General features: G+C 41.3%; 1 protein-coding gene across 1 annotated transcript in view; it reads right to left on the reverse strand.

The window, feature by feature from the left end:
• Window positions 1-14,720, reverse strand: part of COL9A1 (collagen type IX alpha 1 chain) — a gene marked incomplete at its 5' end in the record, with an annotated part of 82,887 nt that overhangs the window by 27,123 nt on the left and 41,044 nt on the right. The window contains 10 exon segments of the mRNA XM_082668785.1: window positions 3,788-3,841; window positions 3,946-3,999; window positions 5,058-5,102; window positions 6,130-6,183; window positions 6,990-7,043; window positions 7,167-7,220; window positions 7,341-7,394; window positions 8,781-8,834; window positions 11,436-11,489; window positions 12,788-12,841. Of these exon segments, the coding sequence (XP_082524911.1) occupies window positions 3,788-3,841; window positions 3,946-3,999; window positions 5,058-5,102; window positions 6,130-6,183; window positions 6,990-7,043; window positions 7,167-7,220; window positions 7,341-7,394; window positions 8,781-8,834; window positions 11,436-11,489; window positions 12,788-12,841 (531 nt within the window).

Here is a 14,720-nt window from a genome sequence, read left to right on the forward strand (position 1 = left end):
TGTAGTATACACTAAATTCCTCTTTCTGGCAAAAAGGATGTTCAACCCAGAAGATGAGTTATGATTGCTAAAGACTGCTGCTTTTACAAACCCATTTTCATATTACATTGGCAGATCATATTAGTCCTACTACAGGGATGATTTTTAGGCTTGCCACAGAAATATTTTTTAAGATTCATTCAATTTTACAACATTGTGTACTTTGTATTTCTCTCCAGTGTAGGTTTAAAGATCCCCTCACACAGAAGCAGATGACAATCTGTTTACACTATAACCATCACAGCTGCTTCACGAAGTGTAGACTGGGAGAATATTCCAGAGTCTGATGGGGTAGGAAGGTAGCTTAGGTCACTCAACTGCACAGCATGTGGGACCTCTGTGCTGAAGCTGCTGGTGATGGGGTCAGGTTAGAAGGCTTCAAGAGAGAGGAGACAGGCTTCCACATCCCACGAGTGTATAGTCTTCAGAAAACTGGGGGTAGATCGGTGTGGCACTCATCCCAGTCGAACTCACGAGAGCAGAGCAAACACAACCCACTCAACAAAAGCCCTGGCAAGTTCTGGGAAGCCTGGAAGAGGAAGCCGGACCGGAGCGACTACACGGTAGGACCAAATCAGAGGCCCCAGCCACCTGCTGGCTCTAAACCAGGAGTCACCCAGACGCAGGTGTAAACACAGGGGAATGTGACAGAGAAAGCCGGACGCACAAGCCAAGTGGTAAAGATACGTGCTCATACGTAATCCCTAGAGATGCCAAAACTCCAGTATTTTTTGCCGTGGCGTTGGCGAAAGTTGACGGAACAATGGTGAGGAAAGGGGAGAATTTAATTTCAAAGACAGACTACAGTTAACCTTGATTCTTCCACAGGACACATTAGAAATAGGTTTCATTCCTTCTACTCAGCTTCTCAATTTAAGATTTGCAGGAAGAACTGATCAAACTTGTGGGGAATAGGTGACAATGTGTGAATTTACCAAGAAAATGAATTTAATGATGGAAAATGAAAGAACAAATGTATCTTTCAGTAAGTACATTTGGTGTAAAAACTCTGATCCAGAACTATAATATTTATAACCACACGTGATACTCTTCTGAAAAATTTATAGTAGGTGAAAAGTCAATTATGAACAGAGGCAGCATAGCAAGATTTACTGTACCTCCCATCCAATGCATTTCAAGGAATATTTATTGAGCATGATCTTACGGCAGGCCCCGAGGAAAGAGATGTAGGGAACACAAATGTGGATCAGACGTGTTCCTGACTTCCTGCAGTTTCCACACCACAGGGCAAAAAGGGACCAAGGGTTACAGGTTCAGAATAAGGAGACATCACTTCTATCTGGGGGGTAGGGCGTCATCAGAGATGGTTCCATTGCAGAATTAACACTTCAATTGTATCTAGGAGGGCACATGGGATGTCCAGTCAGAAATAGAGAAAAAAGCCATCTCAGCTGCAGGGCATCACAAAGAAAACAGGCAGCCTGAGAAGTGCAGAGAGTGTTTGGGAATTAGCATGAAGTCTAGCTTGGCTGGAACACAGGCTCTTAGCAAGGCAGAAATGGGAAGTAAAACTAGGGGATAAACAGACAGTTTAGGATTTCAGGCTTTCCTTTATTGTCAGTGGAAATCCACTGAAGATTTTTAAATGAAGACGAGAAATGATGCTGGATGCTGTACTTTGCAAAGACCAGTATGGAGGCACGTGCAGACTTGGAGCCCTACCGTTCCCCAGGCATTTACGTTTGTCACCAGGACTGCGGGGACACTGCTGGAGTTCTGGATGCAGGACACCCTGCGGTGTGCAAGAGTCCTGGAGAACGGAGAGCTATCCCAGCCAGAATACCGAGAGTACCCTGCTGCGAGCCGCAGCAGAAGGAAAGATGGGGGCAGGGAAGGCAAATCAGGAAATGACTGCAACCATCAAGCAGCAGTGAACCACCTGAGCCAGGGGGTGGACGTGGGCTTAGAAAGAAGGGTCAGACAGGAGGCTTTAGAGAGGACGTGGTAGGATGAGCAGGTCCACCTGGGGCAGGAACGTGATGGAGAAGAGACACCAAGGCTTTGAGCCTCGGTGACGGCAACAGTGGGAGGAACGCGGACGCTTACAGAAACTAACAAGCAAAAGCGGAATCAGGCCCCAAACCCTGCGCAGGCATAACTTCCTCGGATCCGCCGCCCTCCCGTGAGCGAAGTCAACACCGCCTCCACCGCACGCCATCGCTTCCGAAGGCCGGCCTCGCGTCCTGAGCTGGGGATGGGCCGAGCCCACTGCACCCGTACGGCTTGTGCTGTGTGCCTGGTCCTGCCATCAGCAGGGGGACCTACAACTGTACTGCTTTCTGCTCTATAACGTGAGTACGAGATGAAATAGGCAATTTTCTCAAAGCTCCAGCGCCCTTCCTCCACACCGATCAGTCTTTCTGTTGCTTCAGAAATAGGATCCAGCTATGACCTCACTGCTCTGACAGTCAGTCGAGGGAAAGTATTGGACACCGCCTGGTACAGGTCAGCTGACGGACAGCGGTGAGAAGTGGGAAAACTCCACACTCCACTCTCATATCGCGAGACACCTGGGATATTTCACTTCTCCGAAGCGTGAAAATCCTCACTCAACATACTCAAGAGACGCTCTTTAAAAAGTAACAATGATATTTGGGAACGTTTCTGTGTTCTCACTTGGAGTTCTTTGTGTTACCCAGCAGGCTTTGAAGATAAGAACTTAAAATCAAGACCCGGGAGAATTTTTTTAAAGTTAAGTTTGAGTGCATCATGTTTCATTTCCAAATCAGTTTCTCTCTAAGGGTTAAAGTGTATCTAGTGAGAAAATATACATAGCTATATTTGCTGCAAAATAGACACATTTATAAATTCACACTAAAAGAAGTCTGGCAGGTTCTCAAAAGATTAAAATAGAGTTATCACACGATCCCCTCGTAGGTATGTACTCAAGTGAAATGAAACAAGTCAACACAAAAACTTGTAGAAAAACGTCCACAGCAGCATTAATCATAATGGTCGAAAAGTGGAAACAGCCCCCATGCCCATCGATGCATGAATGGATGAATAAAACGTGGTACATCCATACAATTGAATACTATTTGGCAATAAAAAGGAATGAAGTACTGATACATGGTACAGCATAGCAGAACCTTGAAACATTATGCTAAGTGAGAGAAGCCACATACTGCATGATTCCATTTATGTGAAATTTCCAGAAGGGGCAAATCTACAGAAAGTGGATGAGTGGTTTCCTAGGTTTGAGAGGACTGGGTGGGGGCGGGGAAATGTTGAATTGCAAGTGGATCTAGAGTTTCTTTTTGAGGTGATGAAAATGTTTTAAAGTGGACTGTGGTGACGATTGCACAATTCTGCAAATGTACTAAAACTCAGTGGATTGTATATTTAAATGGGTGAATTATATAGTATGTGAATTATACCTCAATAAGGTGGTTTTTTTTAATCACACTAAAATATTTCCTACATCATGGGATGAGAGCAGAAAGGGTCAGCATGTTTTTTTTTTTAATACTTCATTTTTGTTTCTACTTTCTAGGGGACAAAAAGCATATTGTATATCTAAGTAGCATTTCTGTTCCATTGTTTATCTGGATTCTCACATGTTAAAACGTCAGAAGGCATTCCTGGATGAGTTAGTGGATGAATGAATAAAGGAAGGAAGGAAGGGAGGGAGGGAGGGAGGGAGGGAGGGAGGGAGAGGCGGGAAGGAAGACCCAGCAAAGCCTGGGGAAGGCACTTTGGGAGGGGTCCACAGAAAAGGAATACTCACAGGGAGGCCCCGAGGTCCTCGGGGTCCCACCTCTCCTGGTGGCCCCTGGCGGCCCTGTTATAAGGAAGGCAGGTAAAGAAAAAGTTAAACTCCCTAATCCTTTGCTTAGTGATTACAACAGGTTACCAGGTATGAAAAGGTAACCTATGGCAACTTACCGGTTTGCCTGAATTCCCCAGTTGACCGGGCTTCCCTGGAGCACCTGTGTTACCCTGAAGGTAAAATACAACATTTAGAGTAATTCAGGCAGTAAATAAGCATAATGATCAACCTGTCTTACCCAGACTGGGTATTTCTTACACTTAAATAGCGTTACTTTCCTGATTTTACATTGAGATGTAAACTCTCTTTCTTGGTGGGTACATCCAAGTTCTTTAGAATTAGGTTAGGATACTGTTTTGTCACTTCCAGAGGCATAATATAGAGGTCAAAAATGTTTAAAAGCGAAGGTCAGATGTCCAAAAATGAAGGTCTTTAGACAGACAAGAATACGAGAGGATTTTTCTTTCTTTACAATATGAATTGTATATGTCTTTCTTCATCATTTCCACCTCTAATACAGTTCCTGGAGCCTTTTTATTGATACCTGACGTTGACACCATTAAAACTGTAAAAGATCGTGCCAACATGAGGAAATAAGGGATGCGCCAGGAAGCTCCAGGGAAAGCAGGTGTCTGGGACCCCACCCCACCATCAGTTGCTCATGGTCTGCGTACTAGGGCACATCTCTGCTCAAGACTCCATGAGCCACTACGATCGGAGGCCTGGAGCCGTGTAATCTAACAGTAATCAATTTCTACGTTATTCACAGTTGATCTATTTTATTTAAAGTAACGCTATATTTTATCCCTTTAACTTTTTCTTTCAACTGTTTTTCTTAAGTGCTCGAATATAAGCACTTAAAACTGATCATTATGTGAACAAAATGCTTAATATCTTTTAGCTTAAGATAAATCATCTTAATAATGCACTGACATTTTCTATGGCTTTATATCGTCCTCATAGTAAATCGTAAAGAGCAACCAAACTTTCTCTGTTTTACACTGGCAGAGGATGACCCTTTCAAGAAGGTAGTCCGATCAGCAACGCTTTGTCAAAGTACCATTTCTGCAACTGGGAAAGAGATTAGCTTCTGAAGCCTTAAGGCCTTTTTGATTTCTCCTTAAGGTCAAACATAAAATAAAAGGCAGGTTGGAAATATATAAAATGATACATAAAATATATTAGTAAAAGAATAAATAGAGAAAAATATTAATTACAAAGTTTTTACCTTTTCACCGGCAACACCCTTTGCGCCAGGAATTCCAGGTATACCCTGAAAGCACGCACAGAGAACTTAGGTTTAATCACCTCCTCTGAGAATCCGTGAGATGCCAAGCCCACTGCATACTGCCGAGGGGCTGGGGGCATCGTGACAACCTCAAAGTTTTAGAGGGAGATTCTTCCTAGTTCCCCAGTTTGAACAGTTATAGACCTACCCACAGTGGAGAAGGCAACTTAACTGTAACTGGCTTGTTATGTCTGAATACCCTTACAGCAAATTCTAGCTCTAAACTAAAGTTACTTTTCAAGGATGAACTTCCAAATTAGAATCCTATTTTCAGATCAACAGGAGCTCTTCCTGGCATGATTTCATGTGTGGAATACAAAGCAAGGACCTATCAAAAACTCTAAGCCTTAAGTAGAAAAAGAGAATGGCAGGAGAATGCTGGGTCTGAGATTTGGTGCCACTGGGAGGCCTGATTTCTCTGATTATTTTAAGGTTTCAGATATCATAAGAAACCGAGGGCAGCCCTCATCATTACCAAGTATCCCTTTTAACTTGAAATACTTGCCTCCAAAGGGCCAAGAATACACGTGGTATAACCCACGTGAACTTCCAGCCACATTAATGCAGGAAAACACCAATTTGAATAATTCAAAATAGCACACGATCAAACAATGAAATCTTATTATCTCACATCGTTCCCTGAACATCCTCTCAACCTCTTATGGCTCAACCCTGGTACAAGAGCTTCAGAACTGGTTAAAAGTAGGAGGAAGTATAAAGCCTGGACCACAGCTCAGGGTTAGTGAAACGACATAAGGAAGGTTTAGTGAACTCTAGAGAGAGGAGGGATGCAAAATATAAAGTTAAAGCTCAGGGTGGTTACCAGAGAAATAACTAGTTATTCAGAGAAAAAGTACAGAAATGTCAATGTAAAACTGTAAAGATATAAAATGAAAGCATCATTTCTTCTCCAGAACTTATCAAATTACATACAAAACATGTTTCTCCCCCAAGTGCATATCTTCCAAATATGTATATAAACCAATCAACATTTAAATACTCAAATACTTACAGGTAACCCCTGCAACCCTGCTTCCCCAGGAGGTCCAGGTTTCCCTAGTTCACCCTGAAAAAAATTTTTGTTGAATCTGTATGAACTGCCGTCCTTCTTTAAAGAAAAGGAAAGACCAAGACCTTCTAAGTAAAAGGAGTATCCGCACAGCTGACCTTACTTGCACTTTTATAGCATGACCCAGTTCAGGGCGGGGAGATGGGATAGGACTTAGGACAGAAATGCAATCAAAATACATAATTTCCTTCTGCCTACTTTCATCAATGGGGCAATTTTACTGACTTTCTGAAACCAAGCAAACAAACATTCTATTCTAATAATTTTTTTTTTATTGAAGTGTGGTTGATTTAGAATGTGGTGTTAATTTCTGCTGTACAGAAAAGTGACTCAGCTATACACACAGATACCTTCTTTTCATTATTCTTTTCCATTATGGTTTATCTCAGGACACTGGATATAGTTCCTTGTGCTGTACAGTAGGACCTTGTTGTTTATCCATCCTATATATAATAGTTTGCATTTGCTAATCCCAACCTCCCAGTCTGTCCCTCCCCAAACTCCTCCCCTTGGCAACCACAAGTCTGTTCTCTACGTCTGTGAGTCTGTTTTGTGTTTTGTAGATAGGTTCATTTGTGCCATGTTTCAGATTCCACTTGTAACTGATATCATATGGTATTTGTCTTTCTCTTTCTGACTTCTAATAAGTATCTTGAACTGACACTTGATTAAAAAATTAGAAGGAGGAAAAAAGCCAAAACCAGCTCCATAAAAGTCCCAATGATGTAGTAATGGAAACTCTGTGCTTGGCTGGCCCCGGGCAGGGACGACTCCACCACCTTTAGACTAAATCACACAGCTACCTTTGTTCCCGGCATTCCAGGTATCCCATCCCGGCCGTCCACACCTGGCAAGCCCTAAAGACGCACAAAGAAACACACTGTCTCTTAGAAACACATTCTTCTTCCCTTCAACACTTTCTAAAGTTTTATTAAAATAAGCACTTTGAAAAATGGGCTTGATGACTACAGCTCACGTACCGTGTCGCCCTTGGACCCAGGGAGACCAGGAATTCCTCGAGAACCTTGAGCCCCCTGCAGGGTAGAAGGGAGAAGACAGACAAGACACAGTCAATTACCACGTGTACTTAGGTCACATCAAAGAGACCAGCACAACCTGCATGCTCGCGGTGATGAACGCGAATTCAAACTCACTCTGTCTCCCTTGGGACCTGTTTCTCCTAGAGGTCCTCGCCGCCCTTGATCACCCTGTATGAAAATAAAATTGCGTTTAAGTAAACAAAAGTAACTTTTTGATAGACTTTCGAAATTATAAAACACCATCTACGCTGCCTTACTATTGCCCTTTCATCCCAATGGCTTTGCTCTATCATGGATGCCTCAAGAAATCTTTTTATAAAAATTATATGGTCCTCAAAATTGATATTACCATAAAGATAATTGAGACGTACATGTCTATTGACTTCATTGTCAAGGCATAATGCTCTGTGCTCTTTGGATGAATAAGTATAATAAAATTAAGGTCCGCACTGCAGGTAACCTTGACATCCGTAACTATATCTACACATCCTCTAGCCTCATTGACTATCGTGGTGGGTCGAGGTTTGGACGAGTTGCCAACCTTTTCTCCATATTACTTGCTCCCCCAGTCAATAATAATGATTTCTGTCACAATTACCCAACTAATGTTGATATACGGTACAGGCGGTAATAGACGAGAAGAGGTGTCTTCCTAAAATATAGCTTTTGTTGAATTGCTTAACTGCTCTGAGACCTCAAATGGCTTCCTGTTCCTACTGGATCACTTCGGATCGCCCAGATTGGCATCACACACTCTCCATCATGTGCTTCGACCTTATCTATTCAAGTTCATCCTCTCAAAAGGAGCTCTGCACCCAGGCCGTGCCGGCCCTAAGGCAGCACACACCCCCATCACCCCGACAGGGCTTCTTCCCGCCTGTGCCCCGCCTCCCCCCCAGCACGGCTTTGCAGGCCCTCCTTCCTCTCAGGCCCGCTCGGTGCACTACCTCCACCACACGTTCTGGAGGTTGATCTTAAAATGTCATCCTTCAGTTACATTCTGTCCTTCCCACTGGACCTCGATAGTTGGAAATTCTATTTTACTATACCTTTTCTTCTTTTCAATGTGGTGTGAGAGATATTAATGAACAGCTCTTTGGTTTATTTACTTCCAAAACAGGTGTGAGGCCGTCCACAATAAGGACACGTGTGCACACGGCCGTCAGAAGATCAGATAATGAGATCAGAAATCACAGGAGAGAAAAATGACAGAACTACCCAAGAACTTCAAGCGAGAGAGTTTCTGTGATTCTATGCCTCCTAGCAACCAAAGCAAAAGGAAAACGCAGCAAAAGCCTAAAAACTTAACAAGTTGACTGTACTTATGAGAAAAACAAAACCCATAACAAGTCAGAAGAACATTTCTCTGTACAAAAAAGAGATGCTTGTCTTAATTTTAAAATTTTAAATAAATATAGAAACTATTGCCCATTTTTCCACCTTATTCACACGTAAAGACACTTGCACACACACACATACATATAGCAAAAAAATCTATCATTGATCATTGTGAAAAAATCTATCAGTGGATCCCATGAAAGGAAAACTACTCACAGGTGCACCGGGGAGACCTTGTGGTCCGGGTTCTCCATCTAAGCCCCGAGCGCCCTGGAAATACACGAGACAAAGAAATGAACTTGAGATCAGCCATGTATGCTAAAGGGCACACCAGTCTTTCTAAAGAACTTCAATAGCCAGATAAAAAGGAGGTTTTGTGTTTTGTAATATATACTCTATTCATCAGTGAACCCGAGGAGTATTTAATCAGAAACCTCAGATGTTAAAACATTGGTTTACATTCTCTCATCCCACCAAAAGTACCTACACCCAATCTTTGATACCACCCTGAATATTTTAAGTTAACAAACACTGCGTCCATTCCTGATTGCTGATATGAGCTACCTGTTTAGAGAACTTGGCAAGCCTACTGGAAAAGGTTTGGTCATCACACTCCAGGGTTCTCAGGATCCCTACAGGAATTCATTGATGGTGAAGACGAAGGGGCCACCCAAACAGTAGCTGCTGTGGACTCCACAGCCACCACACCAGTGGGAGGGATTTCTGGGACTCAAGATCCCCACCCAGACCTAGAATCAGGAGTCCAGCCGTGTGATTCAGAGGAACGAATTGTAATAAGGATTTAAGCATCTCCTCTTCCATCCTGGATAGATGGTAGGTTCAGTATGTATAAAGTAATTGATCTATTTTCTCCACAAGAGATTTACCCTGCTGAGTGATGATGGCTAAAAACTACAGAGTTTTATACATCTAATCATCGTGAAACTATCTCTGTCTTTGTTATCTATTGCACATATCGCCTCCCTATTTTCATTATAAGAATGAAAATGTGATTTGAAAACAAGAATATGGGGTTTTCAGTGCTCTCTACATATGCTGCATGACAAGACACACTCCCCTGTTTAAAACTTCTTCTCCTCTACCAGGGGAACGAGAAGACAGATGGGCACCTGAAGCGAACAAGCCATCTCCTGACAAACAGGCTTGCAAGGAGGAGATGATAAAAGAAATGGAAAACAGTCAAAAGGGTTTTGGGTAAATGTCAGGCCAAGAAAACCAGGTGGACGGTGTCTGCAATAAGAATTAAAAATTAGAAAACCTTTGCTAGAAGGTTCAGACGTGGGTGGAATCAAAGAAAGAAGCAGAGGCACCACAGAGCCTTGAAAACCTCTGATCCCTAAAACTAGAATAGAGCAGAAGGCGTTCTCCTTCCACCAGTGAAGAAGAGGTTTGGGAGACCTGAAAAAGCCCTTGAAGTCGTCACTCACGTTGCCTGGTGGAAGGAGAGCCAGCCTTCGAGTTATAGAAATGGCTTGGACGCTGCCCGTCTCTCTCCCTTTCTCTCTCTCTCTCTCTCTCTCTCTCTCTTATTGCTGTTCAGCACCAGCTCAGACCCTAACTGCTGTTACTAGGTAACAACTCCGCAGGTCTGAATTCACCGGAAGAGCTTTTTTCTTTTTAATGAAAGCAATTGGACAAAAATCAGAGGAAATGAGAAATTTTGAAAACTACCAAGTAGCAAAATACCTCAAATAAAGAGCATATCAAGAACAGTAATTGGTTTCAAAGTGAGGGTCACGTATTTTAGGAAGTGATTTAAACCCAGAAAAAGCAAAAGCCTGTGTATCAGCAACTTCAAAATAAATGGGATTTATTTTTTAATAACAGAAGAGTACACACAGAATGTTCCTTAAGGAAACATGAGTACAGAAATGCAAAATATGTTTTTAAAAATACAGTGTTTTTAGAAAAGAAACCGCATTCTATAGGAAACAGAAGAGGGAGACGGGCACAATGAGAAAACCTAGACAGACAGAGAAAGCGGCTGAAAAAATGAAAGTGATGGAATTATTCATGAAGCAATTCCTTCGATCCACAAAAGTGTGCATCTCTTTATTGAAAAGGTTGAATTTCATTTACTGAGCACCTACAATGTGCCCGTTATCCTTGTCTGGTTGCTAATGAAAGACTCTGTGCTTCCGTGCAGAACAACATGAATTAGCCTCAGAGGTTCTGCAGAGGGTGAGGCGAGGGTCAGGAGGGGTGGTGGGCAAAGAGCCCCGTTTTTAATTCTCTGGAGTCTACAAATGGGCTTTCCTAACAAACTTTCTACAAAGTGCTGACCATTTCCTTAACATCTGAGAGAAGCTAGACACGCCGCCTCCACTCATACACACACACACACACACACACACACACGCACACACACACGCACACACAGCAAGAAAAATATTTCTGAGCTCATCATGAATGCTCAAGCTTGCGTTGTTATTGCTTCTTCTATTGACTCAGACAAGCCATCCCTGCCCTGCCCTGCCCTCCCCACCAAGGGCAACGCGCCATCCTCAGCTCCACCTCTCCATCCTCCTCTGCTTTTGCCGGGCACTCCAGGTACTGTGTCAGTGTTATCAGTGTCAACTACTGATAAAGAAAAGAGATTAACCGTAACAGCCCTGCTTACTCCTATTTACCCAAAATAATTTAAAATATATAATAATAACAAGTATCCTGTGTATGACTCATTTCTATCATCTACATTTATAACAGAAAGTAAGAACCCAACCAAACATCTACAAAGCACCAAGTAAGAAATAAAAAGTGACGTTGTTAAAGATAAGAAGATATTTGAAATGGCCCCAAACGTAAACATTTATGCATTTTGGTAGCATATCATCACCATCATCATCTTACTTTTTCTCCTTTGGCCCCAGTTATGCCCGCGATGCCTCTTAAACCTTGAGCTCCCTGGAAATGTAAAAAAGAGAAGTAAATTCTTTTAGTTGAAGTGCACATTCCTTGATGTCATCACAAAAGGTGATCGAGAAGAAGGATGTTATCATAACCAAAGGTAACACTGAGAAAAGGTGACATTATATTGCAGACAAACTTTCCTGGTTTAGAAGAAAAATCCAAAAGGAATTCTTCTGATGTTAAAACCTTTTTAAAAATTCTGAAGACTTACACAAATCTGGAATCGGAACAATGACTGATGGCAAAAGAGTAAGTATCATTAGCATCAAAGAATCATGATAAAGACTTTGACTTTTAACTCACACAGAATACACTGCCACTTTTGCCTCCTTCGTGGTTTGTAACATGGTTACGGGTCACATGATCGTGATTTTAAACCTTGGACTAATTTTTCCCCACCAGTGTGTGCCATCCAAGGCAGCAGGTCCCCACAAAAGCTTCTTCCTATAAGTGTAGCTGGGGTCTCCATCATTCACTTGCCATCACTCTACGTTACACCATTTCTACAATAAAAGGCATTCTGAATCCCAATCTGGGGCAGGAGGAAGCCATCTCCTCCCTTCTCGGGCACAGGAGTGGGTAATCCTCAAAATGAGGGTGCAGGGTGTTGATCCTAGGACCCCCTTCAACACTGAGTGTTGTCATTCTTGACTGTCTGGACCCACAGCAGCAGATGCCGTAGAGATGCTCCCTGGGGAGAAGCAGCGGGCAGACGCCCCATCAGGAAAGCGGGGTAGTCACTTCTGGGCAACTTGCTAACTGTCCACAATGGCTTAGGATAAAGTAGCTCTAGGCCAGTCATTTCCCCGTGCTCTCACTGCAGAAAAGGGGGCATCTCCAACTGTTTGTTTTACATACAGGTCAGTCCCGGTTCTCTGTAGATCAATTAGGAATGGCCTGAAATACACATGGCCAGGGTGATCCAGTCAGGACACAAAGTGAGATCTGGCCAAATCAGAATAAAGCCGCTCATTCTTGTGGGGCTTATTTTCTGACTCTGAAGGTAATTCAAAAAAGAATTCCAAAAATATTTGGGTCAATAGCAGAGACATGAGAATGACATGTGTTGTCTCCCGAGCTCGTGCATAAGTGTTCCAAAAAGCATACTTTTTACAAATCTTGCATTCCTTGACAGATGCTGTATATTTAAAAAATGAAAAACTGTGAATTTTACAGAAATATTTTGGCATATCCTCTCCCAAATCCCAGAAGTTCAGCAAGCAGTAATGATATCCTCCAAAGATCACCAGGGTCCCGCAACATAGTTAAGTACGTTTCTAAAAATACTTCACCGGAGGTCCTTGAGCTCCAACCTGTCCAATTCCGCCCTGGTCTCCTTCTTCACCCTGAAAAAACAGAGAGAAGGGCACCAAATGGACACTGAAATGGGCTCGGTCTAACTTGGCACGTGGTAAGTTCATCTGGCATCTCCTGAATTAGTCTACTATACTTGCTTAAATTATTTTATAGGAGTAGTCCATATTAATTGCAGAACATTCAGAAAATACAGAGATGCATATAAAGTCACCCAAATCCCACCTTTCCACTATAAACACCAGTAACATTTTGGATGCTATCCTTTCAAAGCTTTTCTAAAGAGAGAGAGAGGAGGGGAGGGAAAGAGGAAGAGGGGGAGAGAGAGAGGGAGTATATGCATTCATGTTCCAAGTATGTGTGTTGTGGGTGTATTATTAAGAAAGTGTGATCACACTATGCAAACTTTTCCTTAAACTATAATATTTTAAATTATGATTTTCATTTTAACTTTTTCTTTATAGTTTTTGTACCATGCACAGTTTTTTCTTTTTTAAATTGTACTTAAATCTAAATCTGTCTTTTCTTCCATGGCTTCTACCTTTGATGGTGCTCGGAAAAGCCTTCTCTGACACCCCCAAAATATATAAATATTCATCTATATTTTTCTTCTAGTAATTTTATAGTTCATTTCTTACATAGAAATTTTTAATTATCAGTAATTTATTTTTATGTAAAATAGAGTAGAAATCTATTTTTTTCCTGATAACTGGCACTCTATCCAATATCACTTATTGAATAATAGATTCTCTCCACCCAGGCTGAAAAATTCATCTTTAATGTATGTTAAATTGATAAATATGCTTGTTTCTGGACTTCCTTCCTATTCAGCTATACTGTTCTGCTGTATGATGTTGTCAATACCATAATGTTTTAATTATCGAAATTCTATAATACATTTTAATCTCAGGTTGGGAGAATTCCTTTACCTTTATTTTTCATTTATAGTTACTCTTATTTTCAGATTTTCTTAAATGTTTACCCTTCCACATGAACTTTGGAATTGTTGGGCGAATCTTCACAAAAACACTGCTTGCTTTGTATTAGGACTTCATTAAATTAATAGATTGTAGAGAGAGAGTTAGAATCTTCACAATACTGAGTCTTTCCATCTCAGAACTCAGTGTGTCTTCATATTTAGTCAAAACGTTTTCTTTTTCTTTCCACCAGTAAAGTTTTTTTCTTTTCATTTTGTTGAATACTTCTTAAGTTTGTTCTAAAGTATTTTGACTACCTGGTGGCTATTGCCAATGGAATCTTCTTCCATTATGTTTTTTAACTAATTATTGGTTTAACTTTTTGATACTAATTTTATAATCTCTGATATACTTTAAAATGTTAGGATATTCTAAACAGAAATCCAACTACTGTTTCTTACAGAAAGATTCCTTTATGGACTCTGGGAAAAAAGTTATTTTCTCTCTGACAAAGGTTTTGCTTTTCACAATAGATATACTGTTTTACATTTTCTGTGGTAATGAATAACTTAAATTGTGAAATTCATCATGAGAAACATTCTTAGTTTTTGATATTTGTTTATAATGGTAGATTAAAATCCAGTTCTATTGTTTATTACATGTTTCAATTCACCCATTTTCCTACTCCACATGCTATACTTTATACATAGAAGTTTTTCCACACAAACACACACACACACACACACGCAAAGAAATACAAAAAATTTAGTAGCAGTGTTAATATAGAACATTTGGGCATCTAGTGCAAAGAACTAGGCTATACCTAAGTAATTTACACTTGATGTTTGAATGAACTCTGAGAGTCTTACATAGTGGATCTTTGTCTCATAATTATATTCAGATTACATTCCATCAGAACCTAAGATTGACAGTGGAGGGAGATGGTCCTAATGGGAAAGCCAGTGAATAAGCTAGTTTATGGAGCGGACAATCA

This window comes from Grampus griseus (genome assembly GCF_964374135.1).
Source record: "Grampus griseus genome assembly, chromosome: 13".
NCBI classification, from domain to species: domain Eukaryota; kingdom Metazoa; phylum Chordata; class Mammalia; order Artiodactyla; family Delphinidae; genus Grampus; species Grampus griseus.